This window comes from Salvelinus fontinalis, chromosome 1 (assembly GCF_029448725.1).
Source record: "Salvelinus fontinalis isolate EN_2023a chromosome 1, ASM2944872v1, whole genome shotgun sequence".
Classification (NCBI taxonomy): Eukaryota; Metazoa; Chordata; class Actinopteri; order Salmoniformes; family Salmonidae; genus Salvelinus; species Salvelinus fontinalis.
In genome coordinates, this window is record NC_074665.1 from 35,648,896 (window position 1) to 35,674,555 (window position 25,660).

General features: G+C 42.6%; 2 protein-coding genes across 2 annotated transcripts in view; one reads left to right on the forward strand and one right to left on the reverse strand.

Moving 5' to 3' along the window:
• Positions 1–7,960: 7,960 nt before the first annotated feature.
• LOC129853785 (histidine protein methyltransferase 1 homolog) lies at positions 7,961–21,501 on the reverse strand. Its single transcript, XM_055920186.1, has 2 exons — positions 21,292–21,501; positions 7,961–10,979 (listed from the first exon to the last, which is right to left on the reverse strand). Exons 1-2 carry the CDS (start codon positions 21,397–21,399, stop codon positions 9,933–9,935), a joined length of 1,155 nt encoding a protein of 384 aa, XP_055776161.1. The 5' UTR covers positions 21,400–21,501; the 3' UTR covers positions 7,961–9,932.
• Positions 21,502–21,522: 21 nt separating this feature from the next.
• Positions 21,523–25,660, forward strand: part of LOC129853777 (palmitoyltransferase ZDHHC16A-like) — a 32,108-nt gene continuing 27,970 nt past the window's right edge. The window contains exon 1 of the mRNA XM_055920175.1: positions 21,523–21,687. The gene's annotated coding sequence lies outside the window, so the exon portion shown is untranslated. The remainder of the gene's footprint in view (positions 21,688–25,660) is intronic.

Below are 25,660 nucleotides of genomic sequence, written 5' to 3' on the forward strand. Positions count from 1 at the left end.
CATGGCAGACGGGCGGCTTTGCAGGCTCAATGCAGACGGATGGCTCAGACGGCGCTGGGGAGACGGATGGCTCAGATGGCGCTGGGGAGACGGATGGCTCAGATGGCGCTGGGGAGACGGATGGCTCAGATGGCGCTGGGGAGACGGATGGCTCTGGCCGGATAAGGTGCACTGTAGACCTGGTGCGTGGTGCCGGAACTGGAGGCCCCGGGCTAAGGATACGCACCTTCCTACTAGTGCGGGGAGCAGGGACAGGGCACACTGTACTCTCAAAGCCCACTCTATACCTGGTGCGAGGTACCGGCACTGGTGACACCGGGCTGAGGACAAGCACATCAGGATTAGTAGGGGGAGAAGATACAGTGTGTACAGGGCTCTGGAGACGCACAGGAGGCTTAGTGCGTGGTGCCGGAACTGGAGGCACCGAACTGGATACACACACTACAGGGAGAGTGCGTGGAGGAGGAACAGGGCTCAGGAGACGCACTGGTAGCCTAGTGCGTAGTGTAGGCACTCTAGGTACTAGGCTGGGGCGGGGAGGTGGTGCCGGAAATACCGGACCGTGGAGGCTTACTGGCACTCTTAAGCATTGAGCCTGCCCAACCTTACCTGTTTGAATGCTCCCGGTCGCCCGACCAGTGCGGGGAGGTGGAATAACCCGCACCGGCCTATGTAGGCGAACCGGGGAAACCATGCGTAAGGCAGGTGCCATGTATGCCGGCCCGAGGAGACGCACTGGAGACCAGACGCGTTGAGCCGGCCTCATGACACCTGGCTCAATACCCAATCTAGCCCTACCAGTGCGGGGAGGTGGAATAACCCGCACTGGGCTATGCACTCGTACAGGAGACACCCTGCGCTCTACTGCGTAACACGGTGCCTGCCCATACTCCCGCTCTCCACGGTAAGCCTGGGAAGTGGGCGCAGGTCTCCTACCTGCCCTTGGCCCACTACCTCTTAGCCCCCCCCCAAGAAATTTTTGGGTGTTACTCACGGGCTTTTTGGGCTTCCGTGCCAGACGAGTTCCCTCATAACTCCGGTTCCTCTCTCCGGTAGCCTCCGCTCTCCTCAGTGCCTCCAGCTGTTCCCATGGGAGGCGATCCCTACCAGCCAGGATCTCCTCCCATGTGTAGCAACCTTTTCCGTCCAATATATCGTCCCAAGTCCATTCCTCCTTCTTTTCCTGTCCCTTACTCCGTTTACTCCGCTGCTTGGCTCTGGTATGGTGGGTGATTCTGTAACGGCGGTCCTCCTTCTCTTTGGTCGAAAAGGAGGAGTATTGATCGAACCAAGGCGCAGTGGAGTTTGAACACATATTTATTAACGAAAAAACACGAACTTGAATAAACTAACAAAACAACAAACGGTGTAGACAGACCTAGACGACGAACTTACATGAAACAAGAAGAACGCACGAATAGAGAAAACAGGCTACACAAAAACAACAATGAACAAAACAAACCGAAAACAGTCCCGTGTGGTGCAACGACATACACAAACACGGAAGACAATCACCCACAACGAACACTGTGACAACGCCTACCTAAATATGACTCTTAATTAGAGGAACGCCAAACACCTGCCTCTAATTAAGAGCCATACCAGGCAACCCAAAACCAACACAGAAACAGAAAACATAGAATGCCCACCCAACCTCACGTCCTGACCAACTAACACACATAACAACTAACATAAATAGGTCAGGAACGTGACACACATGACTTCTACCAAGCTATGTATCCCATTGCCATCACCCCACTGATGCAGTGGCGCAACAACTACAGTCACGACCTTCAATCTTTCCCTACCGAGCATCAATTCACCTTAAACCTGGTCTCCAGGAGTATGAGGAAACCCCAGGGACCTGATCCCAGGGCGTTCCACCACTATCATCAACCTTACCACCTGCCCTGGTGTAACCGTAGACTTACAGTGAGCTCCAAAAGTATTATTTTGGGCTCTGTACTCCAGCACTTTGGATTTAAAATTATACAGTGACTGTGAGGTTAAGGTGCAGACTGTCATCTTTCATTTGAGGGTATTTTCATCCATATCGGGTGAACCGTTTAGAAATTACAGCACTTTTTGTACATCGTCCCCCCATTTTAGGAGACCAAAAGTATTGGGACAAATTCACTTAAAATAAACGTTCGACATCCAAACTCCAGATACTATATGTTTAATACAAAGCAGCCAAATGCTACTTATTTGTTCATTTTCTCCATCTCATTATTTTATTAATACATAGCTACCTCAGGCTACTTCAATGTTGGAGTCATTAAGGTCTGGTGTTTTCATTTGGCTACCATGTACTACTATAATTTATCAAGGTGTTCTGTAACATTAGCAAGTTTGCATAAGAAAAGAGGGGATTACTTGTTTTACTGTTTGCTTTGCCACTCCTTATATAAACTCCTATCATTTGCCTCTTAGTTCTTACTGTATAACCCCGCCATGCATTTAAACCCTATCTCTCTTACATAACCCACTGTCATTCTAACCTTTGTCTTTCATATATGTCACCTATGATTGATCTCTCTTACTGTATAACCCTCTGTCATATACTGTATTAAATCCAGTCGAATTCTCATATCTCATCACTCCTCACATTAGACTGTCCACCAGCATAGAAATATAAGTACTAGAATGGACATTCCCATTGAAGACACTGACTGGTAACTCTTCCATGGAACAGGCTCTGGGTCTGAGTCACCTTTCCCAGTTGAGAGATAACACATATTTGTGGCCAGGGTGTGTTGGTTGGGAATACGCCATCTTATTACTCTCGTTTAGAATGTTCCCTGAACTGTAAAAATGTACAGTAAAATCTATGTGCTTGAGCACACACCCTGTTTCTCTATAAATAAGTGTTTGACTGTCAAGTGTTTGACTGTCAATATTAATCCAGTCTGTAGTGTAAATAAACATTAATTATGATGAGATTGTAAAGATGAATGAGAAAGTGTATTTTCTGAAGACACATTTATTAATTTACATGATGTGTACACAAAATACATACCCCAATTACAGACTTTAGCAGTTTATTACTTAACAAAGCTGAATTGTAATGTGCTGACTACATGTAATCTACAGAAGGACACAATCATTATTTTATTTGAAACCACAAGTTTGCCATGGAAAGTCAGAGAACCCATATTCCTCATATAGAAGTATAGGTGCTGTCTTGTTATGCTGATAAGCAGTGCCTTGCCAGAAGAACTGAGCCCATAGATGACATCTCCAGTAGCCATCATCTATGGAATTCAGTTCTCAGGGCACAACACCTCTCATTCTCCTCCCACATTGTCTTCCTGAGCTTCTCTTTCACTCTCTAGGCTTTAGCACCTTTTAAATCCATTCAAATGGCTGCTGTAACACCTGGCTCAAAATGGTATTTGTTTTCGTTCAAAGTCAATCTGTGACACTTTAGTATGATATTTTACATTACTTTAGGTTACATTATGAATGGAATAACAGTGTACAATATCGTACGAATTATAAGACATATAGTTCCATACGTCTTACTGAGTACTACAATAGCATATGAATTGGATGATTCATTTATTATACATTTTGGAGGACGTATAGTATTATACGTCTTTCTCTAAGGCCAGGTTGCTTGTTGCGCACTCATAACAACAAAGGAGAATGACAAATTAGGGGAAGAATATATGTTGGCGGTTAGGGGAACTAACGACAAAGGTTATGATCATTTACGTAGCAGGTTATATGAATTGGGTTAAGTTTAGAATAAGGGTTAGCTAAAATGCTATAATTATCCCAGAGGCGACTCGAACACAGTACCTTTGGATTGCTAGACGGTCCAGGATTATACCCACCCGGATTGCTAGACGGTCACGGATTATGCCCACCCCTACTCCCGACCAACCTCCCTATTTCGTTTCTGTCTAAAGTAACTAGACCATTAGTAGGAATCATACATCTTGGAGGTGCTCAGAAAAATGTCACGTATGTTTTGTATGGCTCTGAGGCCAGGCTGGTTGTGCGAGGTTTGCACTTTTGGGACTATTCAACCAGACCCATCAGGCAAGTTCAATCAAGTGTACCTCTCTACCATGTTGAAACATCTTTTAAAACCTCAGTAAACGGAACTGGTCTGACTCCTATTTAGAACGAAACCTCTGTACAGCTGAGTGATTAAAGGCAGTGAAACGACGAGGTTGGGCAATCTTTATTTCTATAAAAAGTCACTAAAATGGATGTGAGAAGATGGTGATAGAAGATATCAGCACCTCTTCCTCCTAAGAGTAAAATGCTATTTGGTCGGGCATATTCCATCTTCATCTTAGACTGAACGATGAGCCAGTTTGTTAGAGGGGTATGCAGTTCCTGATCCTAGATCTGTGCTTAAGGGTTACTCCTACTCTTAACCTTGCCAAAAGATGTTTAAAGGATCCATCTGCAGCAGCCAAGATTCCTGAGCGTTTCACAACTTCTGTGATGGAAGTTGGCGGGGAGGAAAGGGAATCTTCTGTGGTGGGGTGATGCAAGGCCTGATTCAGATTGCAATGTGAGATACTGTACAGCAGTGGTCAGCCACAAACAAGCACACACACACACTACCAGCCACAGCACTGGTCAAGCCGAGACATGACTCGTTACATAAAACAGTTCCACAGAAACAATGGGATTATTCAGGAAGGTGAAACGTTCAGATAAAAGTAAATAGTTGATTCACTACATGAAAGACAATCATACTGTATATGTACACAATACATATCTATCTTAACGTTCTGTAACGTAGAACCCTGGACAAGCCCCAGGAGTGTGATACAAACACACAATACTTATTTTATGTTGCTCAGTATATCTTTAAATCCACAACAATAGATATGGTTTGCCACTCATCGTCATCTGAACAATTTATGTTGCAGGAATATAACCCATTCAAATGACTAGAGTCAATATTGACAGTGTGAGTACAGTTCGAGGAATCTTCAGTGTTATCCCTCGGTGGTTTACAGTGCATTCCTGATTGGACATACGCACACACAAACAAACAAGTACCACACGCACACAGAAAGTTGTGAGGAAGAACACACCTTAATATATGCTCAGGAAACTGCTGTCTTCCCGTCAATTAGTTGAACTGAGCAACAACCGGTTGAACTGCCTGGAACTAAACTGGAATAACCTTGCCTGAGACCTGGAGTCTTGTGTTAGCTCCAGGTCTTGTGTTGTTGACTAGGAACTATTGTTATTCAAAAATATCAATGAGAAGATATGAATCACACACATATGGAGTAGACTAAAGCGGGGACAGATCTGGCTACCAGGCAAAGTCTGAACACAGTCTCTAATCTTTAATCAACCTCTAGCATATGTAACCCAGACAGATACGGTTCAATGGCCCCTCATAGATCAGATACTCTAACTCCACACAGCCCTTGTAGCCTTTGGGTTTCTGCCATGTTGCTTACATCCATCCAATTCTCACAGAACGTTGAAAGGCCAACAAGTGTACAAGAGTTTAGTGGTTAATTTCAGACTAGGCGATTTACACTACTTTGTGTGATACATCATGTCGAAGAGTAACAGCTCCACATAATCTCTTATTCCAATACAGAAATTATACTCACACAGATTAAGACATTTGTTACTCAAATACTTACATCAGATTACATACATTGTCCCATTGCTTCATCGTGTCTTTCCCAGAAACAATGTTTTGGCTAATTAAAAAACGAAATTCACAATAGTGACCTGGCCCTCACCCAACAAATAGCGGTATCTTCCATTTTGGTATCTGATATGTCCATTTAAAACACCATTGAGTATATTCTGTTTCATTCTGAAATCCTACTGGAGTTGAGGCCAGCCTCCACATTTCTCCCTCCACTGATATCCACCTGTACTGTCCAGCAAGGTCCCACTGTTCCCTGTCCTAGTCACACCACACTGTCTGACATTGAGTTGAGACTCGCTTAAATACCACTCCCCTCCACACTAGTCTCCCCCTCCTTGTTTTTCTAGCTTTCTCTCTGTATGACAAGCAAGGCAGTCACTTCCCAGCAAGGAAACAGTGGGAGTGAGGCTCACGCCCCCACACACAGTGATTCAACATAGCTGCTTCTGAGGAACTCCATCAGACCAGCCCTGCCCTCCCTCTCTCCCTCACTTCCCATCAGAAAACCCGGGGAGAGGCTAGGGGTTGCTTAATAGTCTATAGTCACTTCCTCTGCTTGTCTTCTCTTTTCTCTCACCTTCAACTCTCTCTTATTTCTCTTTTCTGATCTAAAAACATTGGCCAAAAAATTAAGCTGAATTCCTGAGAGGAATTGTGTTGTCACGTCCTCTCCGGTCAGATGAAGAGGAGACAAGGGTAGGAGAGGAGGAACCTGTGTTAGAGTATTGATATGAAACCCTAGTCTGGTGGAGGAAACAGGAATTCCCCTCAACCTCAGAACAGCTGCTGAGTGTAGGTGACAAGGCACAGGAAACATGCATTGGTTGGTTTCTGTGTGTTTGAGTGAAAAGGAAGTGGATATTTTATCCAGTCACTTGTTGCCCTTTTTAACAAAGAGGCATGCTTCAAGAGTTGGTGGAATACAATTAGGTTTCCACAAAACCACAAATATTTTTTTCTCTCATATATGTCAATTAGGTTATTGCGTCATTGATTCCGATTAGTGCGTGTGGAGAAGGGAGTCAACTTGACCAATCTAGACAAGCTTGAAGCCTAAAAAATAACATTGACTCCACTGTTAGGTCTACACTATGTGCATGATTAAACTGATAATTAGCCTAGCGGTTAGAGAGGCAAGCCAGCAACTGGAGGGTTGCCAGTTCAAATCCTGGGTCTGATGGGACAAATCTGGAGGGAAGTGAGCTGGCAATCGGAGGGTTGCTGGCATTAAATCCTAGATGACAATTCCTGCTGTTGAGCCCTTGAGCACTTAACCCCCCCACAACAGCAGCTCCCAGCGTGGCAACCCTCCACACCTTTCCAAAACCTGTATACAGTGCCTTCAGAAAGTATTCACACCTCTTGACTTTTTCCACATTTGTGTTACAGTCTGAATTTAAAATAGATTAAACTGAGATGTTTTTGTCATTGGTTAACACACTTTACCCCATAATTTCAATGTTTTTAGAAATTTTTAAAAATTAATTAAAAAGGAAAAGCTGAAATGTCTTGAGTCAATAATTATTCAACCCCTTTGTTATGGCAAGACTAAATACTTTTAGGAGTACAAATTTGCTTAAAAAGTCAAATAATAAGTTGCATGAGTGCAATAAGTGTTTAACATGATTTTTGAATGATTACCTCATCTTCGTACCCCACACGTACAATGGTCTCTCAGTCGAGCAGTGAATTTCAAACAGATCTGTGTCATAAAAGCTATTCACCTCACCCAGTATTGTAATCAAAACTTACCAGAAGGCATGTAGTCCATGCTTCAGTGTAGTAGTGTGGGCTCAATAGCATCTCATTAGTGTGCAAGATCTTGAGAATCAGCTGTACATGTGATGGAAGAATGCACTGTGCATGCAGAGGGTTGCAATTCCATTGAATTGGGGATAGTTTAACCAAAATATGCCACAAGACCTAGAATTGCCTTATGTGTATCCCACAAAAAAGGTTCACTGTTATAACTTTTTTGATGGATTTAAGGAAAATTCCCAGGCTTAACTTCACATGGAAAATTTCCATACATTTCCTGGAAAGTTTCTGACCCTTTGCAACCCTAACGGCAAGACCTGAAAACGGTTGTCTAGCAATGATCAACAACTTATTTGACAGAACTTGAAGAATTTGAAAAGAATAAATGGGCAAATGTTGTACAATCCAGGTGTGGAAAGCTCTTATTAAGAGACTTACCTAGAAAATACTCACAGCTATAATCACTGCCATAGCTGTTTCTACAAAGTTTGATTTAATTTTCAATACATTTCTAAAAGCATGTTTTCACTTTGTCATTATGGGATAGTGTGTAAATGGGTGAAAAGAATACACATTTAATCAATTTTGAATTCAGGCTGTAACAACAAAATTAGGAATAAGTCAAGTGGTATGAATACTTTCTGAAGGCACTGTATGTGTATCTTTCTGAGGTGGAAACAGGGGAAGTCAAATTTCAGTTGGAATTGACCAATAAAGTCATCTTAATCTTATTGGATGAAACAGGGCACTCAAGTTGTGCAAGTGTCAATGACTGGAACAGATTAGTCATACACAGAGATGAATGCGAAACACAGAACATAGATGAAAGTGTACACAAACTATCAGTAAGTGGAAGATGACGTACGATAACCGTAAAACCCACGTTATCCTTCTTCCTCATCATGTTACATTGACACCAACACAGGTGTAACCCACTTAGGTGGTGCTACCCTGTTTATTATTCTTCCTAGGAAATCCCCCCTTCTCTCCCACTGGTTATACTGTGCATTATCCTCCCTTCTCTCAGTCTGTGTTACAGTATTTCTACAAGCTTTAGATTTCCATGATAAAGCTAAAAGGGAATTCCACTCTAGCTATACCACTCGGACTTCTCTTCCTCAACAGAATCTACCCTGGTTTGTTCCTACTCATAGGTTTACCGGACTTCTCTTCCTCAACAGAATCTACCCTGTTTGTTCCTACTCATAGGTTTACCGTAATAAGTTAAGTGAATATTTTACATTAAAAAAGTGTCAATCATGATTTGTGACACTTTACTATATTTATTCGATGACACATCCAATATGGTCACCCTTCTAGAAAATTGCCACAAGACATTTTGATATGCGTCTATCTTTGATAACTTTAGATTGTAACATGACATTGCCAAGTCTTTAAAGTGTATACAAAATAATATTGATGGGGAACAAAATGTGAAAAGGTGAACTAGGAGACAGAAACCACAAAAAGCCCCACTGCAGAATAGATATGCTACACTACAGTGACGCCGGACTCCACTTTCAGACCTCGTCCTTGGGCAGATGGGATAAGTCGCAATTTACATTTTGCAGCGGACTTCAGGAACAAGTCTAGCTTTCATGGTGCTATTTGAACACTTTGGGAATCACCTGCAAAGGTCACTGAGCCCATTTCCTTTCCTCCTCCCTACCCCCTATAAAGACCGTCATTTCCTTTCCACTTTTCTCCTGCACTAGCCCTATTCTAAATAAATAAATATAGAAAGTGAGAGAGGTATGTGAACAAAGGGTAAAGTTGACATGAAACGGTATCTTCTTTAGGGTAGTATATTGTGCCTACTTCAACTACCACTTATGACCCCACAATCAAAAATAAATACAAACTCTGCTTTTCTTTATAGTGTATTTCACAAACATACACATAACAAATGGAAACTGAGTTGAAGACATTTTCACGTTAACATTAAGTACTGTACAGAAACTTCTACAGTATGTAGAACACAAGAAGCAATGTTCTGTTAAAAACCGACCTGCACCAAATACACTTGCCAAAATACTTTGAAATACTTGAGGTATGCTTGATATTGGCCTAGTTTGCACACTACAATGGAAACAATGGAATAATGCCACGGTAATGGAATATCTGCTCATCTCCTCTATCAGACTTCTGCCTCTTTCCCTCCATCAGTGCAGCTATCCTGTTGTCTTCTTCAACTGGCGAATATTCAAACTATTCAAACTCTGTCATCTTTTCGTGAAGCACATCTCCAGTATTTGACATACAAGGTTATACCACCAAAAAAAAAAAAAAAAAGAAAAAGCCAGACCTACAGTAAGTCTTAAATATTCTACATGTCTTATCATTATCGGTCAAACATGCGGTCATTTTAATTATGTCCAAGTCCTGTTTCTTTGTCACAATTGACACCCGGGTGATCTTTATAGGAAAACGTTTATTTGAAACTGATTGAAGTTAGCACACCGTAGGTAGCATAGAAGTTCCAGGTGCATTGAGTAGAAATTCATTTGAAACTACACAAAGTAAAAAGTCAAGACTTGATTGTTGTTTTGAAGTGCATGGCCACAACATGTCTCTGTAGCCCCTGGTCCACATCCCACAGTTTCTCCATATCAAACACTCCCTTGTCCTCTATAAACTGTTCAAATAGGTGCAGCCCACCCCCCACCCCAAAGTAGTGGGCCTTGGTGGCCAGGTAGACCACTCCCCTCGGGGCCAACAGTCTGTGGAGGGTGTCGTGAAGAGCTGAGTAGTACGCCGTGTTGTAGATGGTCTCTGAGGTGAAGATGATGTCATATTTAGGGAACAGGTCTTCCTTGAGGACCAGCGCTAGGAACGTTGTCCAGTCGCCCGAGAAGAAACGACAGCAGGTCAGCTTCGTATGCTGGGATGGGTCCAGGGCTTGCCTCTTGGGCGACGGGCTGCCATCCTCTCCCTCTTTTTTCTGTTCATTCTTCTTCTCCTCATCGGACTTCGCCTCTTCATCCTTTCTCATCTTGTCCTCTTCTATAATTGTCTCATCGTCCTCCTCCTGCAGCCCCCGTTTCTTTCCCTTCCTCCCCTTCACTTCTTCCTCCTCCTCCTCCTCCTCCTCCTCTCCTTCCACCTGACAGTTGAGCAGTGCGTTAGGCAGTGTGAGCTGTTCTATAACAGTACTATTATAGTCCTGGAAATGGACCTGACTTGCTCCGCGCTTTAGCGCCAGTAGGCCCAGCAGTCCAGCACCACAGCCCAAATCCAGAACCATCTTCCCCCCGAACGTCTCCTCCTCCCTCTCTAGCAGCTCCAGGAGGTCATAGGTACACTCCCACACCTTCAACCCTCCCTCGTACACCCCGGAGATGAGGTCCGAGCTCTGGGCGGCGGTCCGCGACAGGATCCTCTCGTTGTCATCTCGCTCGCTGGCCGTCCGCTCGAACACAGACTCATTCAGGAAGTGGAGGGGTGGAAGCGTTCCTATGGTAATAGTCTCAGAGACAGCATCGTTGAGGAGAAAGTTGGGATCTGCAGGGGGGTGGTGTTCAACAGCTGCTTTGACAGTTTCTGCTGGAGTGGTGGTGTTGTTGTTGCCGGGCACCTGTTGATTACACACAGGTAAAAGATGCCCATTGTCATGTACAATGCAAAGTACAATCTGCATGCATACACAAGTGTTGTAACTGTCTTGTCTCCTGGTAGTCAACTACATACACATGAATAGAACAGACATAGTGGGAAGACAAATTATGTGAACCCTTTAGAATGACCTGGATTTCTGCATATAATTGGTCATAACAAGTTATCTGATCTTCATCTAAGTTAAAACGATAGATAAAACACAGTCTGCTTAAACTAACAAAAACAATTATGTTTCATGTCTTCATTGAACACACTGTGTAAACATTCACAGTGCAGGCTGGAAAAAGTATGTGAACCCTTGGATTTAAGAACAGGTTGACCCTCCTTGACCCTCCAGCAATAACCTGAACCAAATGTTTTCTGGATCAGACCTGCACAACGGTCAGGAGGGATTGTGGACCATTCCTCTTTACAAAACTGTTTCAGTTCAGCAATATTCTTGGGATATCTGGTGTGAACCACTCTCTTGAGGTCATGCCAATCGGGTCGAGGTCAGGACTAACTGGGCCACTCCAGAAGGCGTATTTTCTTCTGTTCAAGCCATTCTGTTGTTGATTTACTTCTGTCTTTTGGATTGTTGTCCAGTTGCATAACCTAACTTCTGTTGAGCTTCAATTGGCAGACAGATAAAGACATTTTGCAGGAGAATGTTAGGCTAAACTGCGATGATAGCAAGTTGTCCAGGCCCCGAGGCAGCAAAGCAGCCCCAAACCATGATGCTCAATTTGTCTTACCCTGTACTGACTTTGAGATACTTCTGTAATCCTTTCCAGATTTATGCAAGGCAACCATTCTTAATCTTAGGTATTCTGAGATCTCTTTTGTTCAAGGGATGGTTCACATCAGGCAATGCTTCTTGTGAATAGCACTCAAATTTGTGAGTGTTTCTTTGGGGGGGCAGGGCAGCTCTAACCAACAACTCCAATCTCGTCTCCTTGATTGGACTCCAGGTTAGCCGACTCCTGACGACTTTTCCAAAAGCTAATTGGCAATTAGGCTAGGGGTTCACATACTTTTTCCAACCTACACTGTGAATGTTTAAATGTTGTATTCAATATAGACAAGAAATACAATAATTTGTGTGTTATTAGTTTAAGCACAGTTTGTCTATTGTTGTGATTTAGATGAAGATCAGGTAAAATTTTGTCAAATTTATGCAGAAATCCAAAGGGTTCACATACTTTTTCTTGCCACTGTAGAAGCATCCTAATGCTTACACACAAGCAAAGATGCCTAATGTCATGAATAACACGGACTCCCTCTTGTGGTTGGCTACACACTGTCCCAGTATCTGTGTGTTAGAGATGTTGATGAAATGACGCATCTCATCTCAAACACCCAGGAAGCTCTGCAATCATTGTCAAATAATGTTTGTTACTCACCAAATAAGGCAGGTCGCTGTGCAACTATCTTCATCTACTACCGTTAGGGCTGATATATACTTCCCAAAAAAACAAGTTCTAAATAAACATGTACAAGCAACCGAAAAACTGTGTCTTTGGCACCGCCAATGTATTGAGCTGTTGCAGACTTTCGACCTGTGCGGGGCAGTAATGCAGGTGCTGAAGAGGCATTTTTTTCAGTTGCTTGTACATTTTTATTTAGACCTTTTCGGGAAGTACATAACGAAAGTTCATATTAGCGCAACTCAATTTTTTGGGAAGTACATCGCCAAACTCCATATTTGGTGAACAACAAACAAATTTTGACATAACACTTGCAGAGCTGTCTAATGGGAGTTTGAATAAGAAAACCAATAAAAAATAAATAATAAAACATTGGCCGAGACGATATCAGGCTTTTATTGGCCTTTTCTAGTCTATCGGCTTTGCCAATATTCCCGCTAAATAGCAAAGCTGCCGCTATGCTAGCCGCCACTCACGCCTGAGCCACGAGCACTGCACAATGCCGTGGAATGTCTAGCTGGGAAAAATCAGCAGCAGCAAGCTAGCTCATTTTCCCACAGAAATAGAAATGAATGGATTTGGATGAATTGACAGTGACCAAAATGTAACTTCTGTTGCAAATATTAGTTTAGTTAATTCACTAATAATAAGGCTTGCGTCGACGTGCCCGGACATGCATGCAATAAGCAAGCAGATATCCTAATCATTGCCAACAGGTCACATAGCTAACTAATCATTTCATCTGTCTATGTGTGGTGTTTGCTAGCTATATATTTATCCTATCCGTAAATTGACAGCTGATTGTAAACACCTATATAAAAAAGGTTGGCAATAGGTTTAGCTACAGTGGCTTCACACCCCTTGACGTTTTCCACACTGTTGTGTTACAAAGTTTGTTTAAAATGGATGTCTTTTTTTTTGTCAACGATATACACAAAATACTCTGTCAAAGTGGGAGAAAAATTTGAACATTTGTAAAAAATAAAATAAAGAATATATCTTGATTAGCTAAGTATTTAACCCTAAGTCAATCCATGTTAGTCAACTTTGGCAGCAATTACAGCTGTGAGTCTTTCTGCCTAAGTCTCTCAGAGCTTCCGCACCTGGATTGTGCAACATTTGCCCATTATTCTTTAAACTCTGTCAAATTGGTTGTTGATCATTTCTAGGTCTTGCCATAGATGTACGTCAAAGCTAACTTTATCACTAAGGAACATTCAGTCTTCTTGATAAGCAACTCCAGTGTAGATTTGGCCTTGTGTTTTAGGTTATTATCCTACTGAAAGGTAAATTCATCTCCCAGTGCCTGTTGGAAAGCAGACTGAACCAGGTTTTCCTCTAGGATTTTGCTTAGCTGCATTCAGTTTATTTTTTATCCCGAAAAACTCCCCAGTCCTTAACGACTACAAGTATACCCACAACACGATGCAGCCACCACTATGCCTGAAAATATGGAGAGTGGTACTCCGTATTGTTTTGTATTGGATTTGCCCAGCTGATTCAAATTATAAACTCATCAAAAGACTTTGATGATTTGAGTCAGGTGTGTAGTGCTAGGGCAAAAACAAAAAAGGTGCACCCCTCTCCTATTACAGCCATTAAACTAACTGTTTTAAAAAGTCACCATTGGCCTCATGGTGAAATCCCTGAGCGGTTTACTTCCTCTCCAGCAACTGAATTAGGAAGGACTCCTGTATCTTTTAGGTGACTGTATGGATACACCATCCAAAGTGTAATTAATAACTGCACCATGCGCAAAGGGATATTCTGTGTCTGCTTTTTTACACGTCTACAAATAGTTGCCCTTCTTTGTGAGGCATTGGAAAACCTCCCTGGTCTTCGTGGTTGAATCTGTGTATGAAATTCACTGCTCGACAGAGACCCTACAGATAATTTGTATGTGTGGGGTACAGAGATGAGGTAGTCATTCAAAAACCATGTTAAACACCATTATTGCACACAGAGTGATTCCATGCAACTTATGCGGCTTGTTAAGCAATATTTACTCCTGAATTTATTTAGGCTTGCCATAACAAAGGGGTTGAATACTTAATGACAAGACATTTCAACTTTTCATTTTAAATCATCTGGAAACATTTATAAAAACATAATACCACTTTGACATTATGGGGTATTGTGTGCAGGCCAGTGACCCAAAAACATGAAATTCTATCTATTTTAAATTCAGGCTGTAACAACAAAATGTGGAGAAAATCAAGAGATTTTTTGAATTTCTGAAGGCACTGTACCTAATAATCTTCCTGCATGTTTATGGACCAAGAAAGCTGTGGAGAATGCACGTTCTCACTTCTCAAACTATGGGCAGATTTGAGTCAGACTGAACGTGCATTGTCGTTTCATATATTTTTTCCTACCCTCACTCTCCATGTTACATATTATACACATTTATGGCTTGATAGAAAATGTCATCGCCATTGAGTTAGTTCTCATAGTAGCAGTAAACAGCACCAAGTGATATGAGTGATGAAGAGATGAGAAGTGAAAGGGAGCGTAGCTACCGCCTCGCTCTTTCCAATTATAGCAGCAGGCTCAAGTTACAACTTCTTGACAGATAGCTGAACTAGCCAATCGAGTCACTTCAAATTTCATCCTTGCATCTGTTTTTTAGAGATGCGTCATGACAGCTGAAAAATAATTTCTATACAAATCATGACGTCACATTGGAACCATTTGCATTGGATACGTGTTCTTCTAACTCAGCAAAAAAATAAACGTCCCCTTTTCAGGACCCGGTCTTTCAAAGATAATTCGTAAAAATCCAAATAACTTCACAGATCTTCATTGTAAAGGGTTTAAACACTGTTTCCCATGCCTGCTCAATGAACCATAAACAATTAAATGAACATGCACCCGTGGAACGGTCAATAAGACACTAACAGCTTACAGACGGTACATCTGAACATCACACTTGCGAGGTAGGTACAGGATGGCAACAACTCCCCGACTTACACCAGGAATGCACAATCCTGCCTTCAGTGCTCAGACTGTCCGCAATAGGCTGAGAGAGGCTGGACTGAGGGCTTGTAGGCCTGTTGTAAGGCAGGTCCTCACCAGACATCACCAGCAAAAAGTGATCTTCACTGACGAGAAAAGTGCTCTTCACTGACCCCTGGTTTTGTCTCACCAAGGGTGATGGTCAGATTCGCGTTTATCGTCGAAGGAATGAACATTACACCGAGGCCTGTACTCTGGAGCGGGATCGATTTGGAGGTGGAGGGTCCGTCATTGTCTGGGGCGGTGTGTCACAGCATCATCATCGGACTGAGCTTGTTATCATTGTAGGCAATCTCAACGCTGTGCGTTACAGGGAAGACATCCTCCTCCCTCATGTGGTACCCTTCCTGCAGGCTCATCCTGACATGACAATGCCACCAGCCAGACTGCTCGTTCTGTGCATGATTTTCTGCAAGACATGAATGTCAATGTTCTGCCATGGACAGCGAAGAGCACGGATCGCAATCCCATTGAGCACGTCTGGGACCTGTTGGATCGGAGGGTGAGGGCTAGGGCCATTCCCGCCAGAAATGTCTGGAAACTTACAGGTGCCTTGGTGGAAGAGTGGGGTAATATCTCACAGCAAGAACTGGCATATCTGGTGCAGTCCATGAGGAGATGCATTGCAGTACTTAATGTAGCTGGTGGCCACACCAGATACTGACTGTTACTTTTGATTTTGCCCCCCTTTATGTAGGGACACATTATTCCATTGGTTAGTCACATGTCTGTGGAACTTGTTCAGTTTATGTCTCAGTTGTTAGGTTTATATTCTTAAACTAACAGCAGCCTTCCATACAGGCGTGACATGCCGAGTGATGTTTCTATGCAAATGCTGTTGATCAGTAGGCTAATTAAGTCCCAAATGAAAGGCAAACAGATTGTCATCTGCAGCACCATGGATTCCACTGATGAGCCAAAACAAGCTCAATAAATGCACACTCCTACTGAATATGCATTCACCTGTATTGTGATTAGGCCTATGACATCTTAATTTACCCAGTTCATCAAGAGATTTACCATTCAAATACAATTATTACCATTATGTAATTATTTTTTGATTAAATGTGATAATGCATTAATGAAAAATCGTGACGTGTCTTTGAGCAAGGCACATAACCCTAATTGCTCCTGTAAATCGCTCTGGATAAGTATGTCTGCTAAATGATTAAAATGTAAATCAATGCACACATGGCTGTCTCTGGGAAATATCATCAACATTTTCAAATTTAATGATGTTGAATATTGGTAGACCGTCATTGTAAATAAGAATTTGTTCTTAATTAACCGACTTCCCTAGTTAAATAAAAGGTTACATAAAAAAATGTTGACCACCAAAAATCTCAATCGGCTCACAAAAAATCCATATCGGACATGTCTGGTTTAAATCTGAGTTTCCTGGGCATTCAAGATGAGACCCGTCATACTCATCGTCGACAAGGTTAAATAAAAAATAAAAATCTCTAAAGGGCTATCCACACCAAGGACAATAACTATCATGAAAGTACGGTTGATATTTTTTGCTTTATCAGGGGGTGATGCAGGATCCTCAGCACCCCTACTTCCTGTAACTATGCGATCAACAGCTACGTATTAATAGGCCAACAGCATGCAGTAGGATGCGTTGATCAGTTGATTTACAGGTATACTGAAGAACAATAAACGACCCACTGGTGTGGATGCTCGCCAACGTTTAGACTGAAATAAGAGTTTCAGGTAGGATATTCGCGCTTTCAAACCACTTTAGCCACAAACTCCAAATAAGTGTCATGTTGGAAAAATTGCACACAACATCGTACAGGTCTTATTTTCACGATTTGGACCTTAATTTGCTTTGCAAAGCTAATAAACATGTGAGCAGCATTTTGTATTCCTAGTTGAATTAGTTAGTGAGCGTAAACAAGCTTTTTTTTTTTTACATTTGAATTTCAATAGCTCCTTGGTCATGTGACCTACTGACTTCAAACAAGGTTCAGAATGTACAATCAGTGGGCCTACACATTGCACACCCTTTAGTTTGTCCATTTTAATCTCATGCAATTTTACATTAATTTGTCTGCTCTGCCTTCCTTTGTCCCCCATTGACCTGGTGACCTCTAGGCCTACACTCCCTGCCTGCCTTCTCCCTGGGCCTGAGAGTGTATAGCTTACTCCCTGGCACTACAGACCTACTCTCCCTACCCGGTCAACACCCCTCTCCACTGGCCTTAGAGTATAGCTTACTCCCTGGAATTACTAAGACGTCTATAGTCTCGCTGTCAGGAACCACGTGGACCTGATAACCCTTAACAGGCTCTGGGCACATGGTAATCGACCCGCTTTTATTCGCTCAGAGAATAAGCCCCCAACCCAACCTCCACAGCCTGAGTGCTGCCCCCAGCCCGATTCCAGCCACCCCTGAGTGCCCCCCCGCCTTGGTGGAGGCCTCCTCGTGTACCTGGTAACCTTTTGACTTCCACAGCGAGGCCCAACCTGACGTACAGTCCCACCAGAGGATGGGCCCGGGCGGATGGGCGCCCACCACCTAGCCCCCTACCTATCCAGAGCCCAATGTAAATGTCTTATGCTTTCTACCCGCCTGCCTGGGCTCTCTCACACTCCATGTCTGGCCTCTGGCCCTTCTCCGTGGACCTGTAACCCATAAGTAAAGCAGGAGGATGGTGGAGGAAGATGCCTTCCGTCCCCAACAAACGCTTGGATCAAGGGCTGACTTTCAATAGCTCGCAGCGAGTGAGCTGCTCTGCTACGTACGAAACTCTGACCCAGAATTAGATCGTCTACAAGTGACTTAGCACCAGGTTCCCCACAAACATGCGGTGCGCATCAGGAGAGGGGCAGCAACTCTTCCGGTCACACCCCAACCCCGTCACGAACGGCTCTACTCACCTGCCAAAAGAGGCAGGCTATCCCGGGCCAAACAAAGAGCCGTGGAGCTACGGTATTTTTACGTTTAGGGGGGGGGTTCTGACTTAGAGGCGTTCAGTCATAATCTCACAGATGGTAGCTTTGCACCATTGGCTCCTCAGCCAAGCAAATACACCAAATGTCTGAACCTGTGGTTCATCTCGTGCTGAGCAAGATTGCTATTGCAACACATCATCAGTAGGGTAAAACTAACCTGTCTCACGACGGTCCAAACCCAGCTCACGTTCCCTACTGGTGGGTGAACAATCCAACGCTTCACAATGATAGGAAGAGACACCCCACTTTCACGGTCTGTATTCATACTGAAAATCAAGATCAAGCGAGCTTTTGCCCTTCTGCTCCACGGGAAGTTTCTGTCCTCCCTAAGCTCACCTAGGACACCTGCGTTACTGTTTGACAGGTGCCCCGCCCCAGTAAAACTCCCCACCTGCCACTGTCCCTGGGTCGCACCCAGCGCGAGCACCCGGGTCTCGTATCCCCGGGTAAATTAAAAAACGATAAGAATAATGGCATTTCACCAGCGGCCGAGGCCTCCCACATTCTACACCTTATGTTTCTTCACAGCGCCAGAGTCAAGATCAACAAAGACTTCTTTCCCCGCTGATTCAGTCAAGCCCGTTCCCTTGGCTGTGTTTTCGATAGATAGTAGGTAGGGACAGTGAGAATCTCATCCATCCATTCATGCGCGTCACTAACTGGATGACAAGGCATTTGGCTACCTCAAGACTCTTAATAATGTCCCACCGTTTACCCCCGCTTCATCTAATTTCCTCACTTTGACATGAGGGAGTCACAGCCACCCCGAAGGTGGTTTGAGTGCAGCTGCAAAGGGAAGCATGCTACGGTCAGAAATCAAATTGACATCCATTCGAATTACGCAAAGTGGCATCAGAGGCTTTTCTGTCTTACAAACTGGACATCAGTTGCCGCTACTAACCTTCAGTGGCCTTTAACTTGGTTTTTACACCCAATCGACATCAAGTGCCAGCGCAATACTTATAGGCTTGAGAACCAAATACCCCTCTCAGTATCTAGCGGCACCATCGACCGGGTGTCGGATGAAGCAACAGAAAATAATCCTCCCCTTTCAATCATTTGCTTGCCTAGTCAGCCCTCCAGGATAGAGCCATAGGAACCACTTTTACCAGCGCTTCATCAATATTCCTCACTTTGACATGAGTGGGTCACAGTCACTCCAAGGGTGATTTGAGTGCAACCGGTGGGTACCCTCCTTTGAATTTCATCAAGTTGACATTCAGTGATCTGTGCCCCGTGGGAACCTAGGCTTCTGCCGTCCGTTGTATGGTTCCGCTGGCAAATCAATGGGCGTGGATGGTATTACCCACATCAAATGTAGGCCTCCCTCCCCATGACACGCTGGAGATACCTGTCCCCACTTCGTAGGGCATGAGCCAGATCCATGCAATGCCCCATCACTGCGGGGCCAATGGGTTTTGTCTCTGCCTCAAGTCTAGTGAGCGTAGAGGAGACCTCCCCACCTACAATGTGTGGTGCCGGCGAGCACCGTAGCTGGGGTGATCCGCGAGAAGGGCCCGGCAGGCGTTCGAGTTGCCGCCGCCAACCACCGGACCCAAACCCCCACCGGTCCACCTTCGGCCCGCCAATGGACACCACCCCGACGAAACCCCACACGCAGCCCCTTGCGAGTCCATGCAAGAGAGACCACGAGATGGACCGCACAACAAACTTCCAACGGTGGTGAGAGGAGGGTAACGGTGCGACCGCTCCCCAGGCCGCGGCTCGAGCCCAGCCCCGCCCTCGTACCCCAGCCCCTAGAGCCAATCGAAATTAAGGATCTTTTTTGCCAACTTCCCTTACCTACATTGTTATAACATGCCAGAGGCTGTTCACCTTGGACACCTGCTGTGGATATGGGTACGACGCGAGAATTACACCCACTCCCCCGGATTTTCAAGGACCAGGGAGAGCTCACCGGACACCGCAACGCTTTCCAGGGCTTGGCCCCCTCTCAGGGCGAACCCATTCCAGGGCACCCTGCCCTTCACAAAGAAAAGCGGACTCTCCCCAGGGCTCCCGCCAGTTTCGCCGGGATCGGTCGCGTTACCATACTGGATGCCTTTCGGCTCCCGTCTCCGCCAGTCTGTGGACATCCTGAAAGTCATAACATTAACAAGGAGCTATTGAAATGTGAAAGTTTACAAAATGAGTGTAAAAACGTAAGATGAAAATGGACAAACTAAAGGGTGTGCAATATAAAGGGGTAGTTAGTGGACATTATGAACCTTGTTGGAGGTCAGTAGGTCACATGACCAAGGAGCTATTAAAATTATTAACATTGAAAAACCATGTAAAATTGTGAGATGAAAATGGACAAACTAAAGGGTGTGCAACGTGTAGGCCCACTGAGTGTACATTCTGAACCTTGTTTGAAGTCAGGTCACATGACATAGGAGCTATTTTTTATTTAAGTGTGCAATGTGTGTCTATGCATCGGGTTAGCTAGAACCAGTTTTGAAAGTTTTAGGAATAATGGTTAAAGAGCTATTGAAATGAGAAAAAATGTAATTTGTCATTATGTTGACGGTCCCTAACTGCTGTTGGTGGACGTAAGGAAAACTACAGGCGAATATCTGTCGAATATCCAACCTGAATCTGTCTTTACCTCGGGCGTTTATAGTTATGTTGCTCTAATTTATTATTATAGTTATCATACTTGGTGTGGATGGCCCTTAACGCAGATACAGGGGCAGCTGCACACCATCCCTTTTAAACAAGAATATAAAGCCAGGGTTACTTCTACTTCATAAATAAATTATATTCAGTTCCATTTAATTAACGTAGCAGGAATTCTGCTCTAGGTAACAGCCCAAAAAGCCTGGGGAATTCTTTGGGACCTCATAACTAAGGTTGTACTGGCTCGAGCTAGCTAGCTCTGTTACTCACAGGTTTGACTGCATAATCCTGCTTTCCAGTTTGTGGTTTACTTTCTTCACCTTCACCTTGTTGCCCCTTTGTCGTTAACTGCACGTCGAAATTGAAACTGAACGACATAGTTCTAACGAAGCAGTGTATTTAACTAGTATAGCTATAAAAGGCAGGGAATCAATTCAGCAACCTTCATCAACTACACGCGGACTGGAAGGAAAAGGAGTTAGCTAAATACCCAGAACACCTTGCAGCACTGAGTCTGCGCAGTAGAGGAGTAGCGTTTGAGCTAAAAACGAAGCTCGCGCCAGAGTATCTCTCTTTCAAGTATTCGCCTCCGAATAATTTAAACCTACTTCGGTATAATGGCCAAAGATAACACCGTTCTCGCGGGTGGCGTGCGATCCTAAGAAAGTGAGTAAATGCATTTATTGTATTTGTGCAATGGTAGCTAGCAAGCAGCAGACAACGCTACTCTTCAAGCTTGTTACTGGTAAGCTCACGACACTGCTGGTCTGTGACAATGGGCTTTTCATTTCAATAGATTATTTTTGGCAGACAGGGCGGTGAGGAAGATGTCAACGTTTAAATTGATATGAATGTCTGCATGTTATTGTTTAGCTATCTTTTATAAACAGCCTTCAGTCCGTCGTGTCATCACATTAAACCCCCATCCTTTTGTTTTTATTTACACTGCTGCCACTCGCTGTTTTATCTATGCATAGTCACTTTCTAAATGACCTCGACCACCCTGTACCCCCTGTATAATGGGGGCTCGTAATGCTCGTTGTTCTGTCATTTTGTGTTATATCACTTTAGTTTGTTTAGTAAATATTGTCTTAACTCTATTTCTTTAACTGCATTGTTGGTTAATTAAGGGCTTGTAAGTAAGCATTTCACGGTAAGGGCTACTACACGTGTTGTATTCGGTGCATGAGACAAATACAATGTTCAAATGAAATCAAATTGTATCACGAAAAAGCTTTATTCGTTCTGTGACACTGGCAGACCGAGGTAAAGACAGTTTTAGATTGGATATTCGCTTGTAGTTTTCCTTACGTCCACCAACAGCAGTTAGGGACCATCAACATAGTGACAAATCAAAATGTTCAAATTCCAATAGCTATTTAACCATTACTCATAAAACTTTCAAAGCTGGTTCTAACTAACCCGATGGCATAGAATTGTGTTGCACACATTTATTTTTTGGCGATTTACATCTTGCACTATTTTAAATTATTTATTTACATTTTTGAATGTCAATAGCTCATTGGTCGTATGACCTACTGGACTCAAAAAAGGTTCAGAATGTCCACTGACTACCCTTCTATATTGCACACCCTTTAGTTTGTACATTTTCCATCTCACATGTTTTTACATGAATTTTTCCAAATGTAAAATTTCAATAGCTCCTTGGTCATGTGACCTAGAGACTTCAAACAAGGTTCAGAATGTCCACTCCACATTGCACATCCTTTAGTTAGTCAATTTTCTTCTCACAAGATTTTACATGAATTTTTCAAAATGTAGAATTTCAATAGCTCCTTGGTCATGTGACCTACTGACTTCAAACATGGTGCAGAATGTACTCTTCTATATTGTGTACTGTAAAATCACGTGGTTTAATGTACATGTTTCATAGTTTTAAACTTCAATAGCTCCTTGGTCATGTCAATTACACACCTAAGAAGCGTGCAGTGCATATACACCCATATTGCATAACCTAGTTATGTCTCTTCTATATTGTTGTACATTAATATTAGTTTGACAATTAGGGGGTTCAGTCCAGTGTTTACCCGTTTCTGTAATATTTATCTATAATTATTGGTAGTTCTAAGTACTTATTTTCCCTGTTTTTTTATTTTTCCACAGTATTTAGCAGCGGTACAAAATAGGAGAGAGACAGATAATATCTCCTTTCGTTGTTAATATCAACCATAAAGGAAAAGGGCAAAGTATGAGAGTCATGCTATTAATTGTCCAAAGCAGGGATGGAGAGTTAGATGAGGTAGGCTGCAGTGGGTTTGCTGGTCAATACATATACTGAACATGTAACCACAGTGATGGTGGCCAGTAAATCAATTAATAAAAATGGAATATTGACAAATTAAACAGAAATTGTAGACCTTTAATCTTTTCCAACATGTCAACAGACACTTAACTTCAAATAAGTATGAAACATTAACTTTTAACTTTCTCTTTATCCCTGGTTGATGTACATTTCAGAGCCTCTTCGGTGTGGATGGGGTATAGCATACATTTTCAACAACAAAGACTGCACTTCCAGTTTCTGTTCTTTACTCTGTTGAACAATTTTGTCTTCATTCCTAGTTACAGCACATGGAGCCACCGTTGGCATGCCAAAACATTCAATCTAAAACAAAACAAAGTGTAACACGTTATAAGTAATATCAAATATCAATGTAGAATGAAGAATTAGCCATCCATTGTGTTATATCATAAATTGTCTTACATGCCGCCACTGTTGTCAAAAGATTATAAACATGTTAAATAAAGTTACTTACCCAGTCAGTCTTTGGGCCACATCCAGGTTCTTTATCAGTGGCACACATGAAGCAGTTGTTGGCTTTGTTGAACTCTGAAATCATAGGCATGAACTGAACATATGGCTGTCTGACACAACTACATAAAAATAATGAATTTACTTTGAATTAAATGACATTACATACCAGACATTTTTAGTATATCCTCAGCCATTTCTTTTCGCAGTTGCTCCATGTGGTTTTTGAAGGTTCCATATCAATTTGGGAGGGGATGTTGGGGAAGTTCTGTGCAACTGCCTTGGCCATCTACACCAAAAAATACAATTGAGTTTTTGACCTAATTGTCACATAACAGCTAACCATTCATTATTGAAAATATGACTATCAAACCTGCATTACAAAGACCTTGCAGCTGAAGGTGTCCTGCTGCATGGTGTGAGTTATTTTCCGTCCATTCCACTTTATGTCCACCCAGTCGTCTTTTCCATGGCAGGATCTTCTCATTTTGAAGTATTTTCTTTTTAATGTAAACATAATGGAATTCTGATTAGTTATAGGCAAATGAATACACGAGCCAAATTTGTATGCTGTTTTCCTTGTCACTTTAAACTAGTAGTAATTTAGTAGTAGAGGTAATTTCCTTTATGCCCCATTCTACACACACACAGCCTAAATTATAGGCACTGAACCATTTACAGGACAATAATAAAAGTAGCATATAGGATCCAACCCTATCAGAGTGGATAAATGTAGAGCGTTTGTAGATAAGAAAAAAATATTAAGTGACCGTTTCATCAGTACGTGCTTAAAAAAAGGTCATATCACAAAGATCACAGATGACAGTGCCCACCAAATCTATGACAATAGAGAATGAGTTGAATGAATATTCCATGTACCAACACTACATGTAGGACAGACATTCCCACATACAGTTTTTATTTATTTTATTTTTTATTTCACCTTTATTCATCCAGGTAAGCCAGTTCTCATCCAGTTCTCATTTACAACTGCGACCTGGCCAAGATAAAGCAAAGCAGTGTGACACAAACAACAACACACAGTTACACATGGAATAAACAAATGTACAGTCAATAACACAATAGAAAAGTCTATATACAGTGTGTGCAAATGAAGTAAGATTAGTGAGGTAAGGCAATAAATAGGCCGTAGTGGCGAAATAATTACAATTAAGCAAATAAACACGAGTGATAGATGTGCAGAAGATGAATGTGCAAGTAGAGATACTGCGGTGCAAAGGAGCAAAAATATAAATGGCAATATGAGGATGTGGTAGTTGGATGTGCTATTTACAGATGGGCTATGTACTGTTTGGGCACAGACCTGGATTGCATGTACCTGTACATAGCTCATCTGTAAATAGCCCATCCAATCTACCTCATCCCCATACTGTATTTATTTATTTATCTTGCTCTTTTGCACTCCAGTATCTCTACTTAAACATTCATCTTCTGCACATTCTACCACTCCAGTGTTTAATTGCTATATTGTAATTACTTCGCCACCACGGCCTATTTATTGCCTTACCTGTCTTATCCTACCACATTTGCACATACTCTATATACATTTTTCTACTGTATTATTGATTTTATGTTTGTTTATTCCATGTGTAACTCTGTTGTTGTATGTGTCGAACTACTTTGCTTTCTTGGCCAGTTCGCAGTTGCAAATGAGAACTTGTCCTCAAATAGCCTACCTGGTTAAATAAAGGTGAAATAAATAAATAAAATAAAGTTATTTCTTGGGGAAAATGTATACACATACATAGAGGCATTTTTCAAGCTATGATTTTACCACTCAGAATCCAGAATGGATATGACAATGTGGCCAGCACAGGATGTAATACACCCTTACAACAATCTACA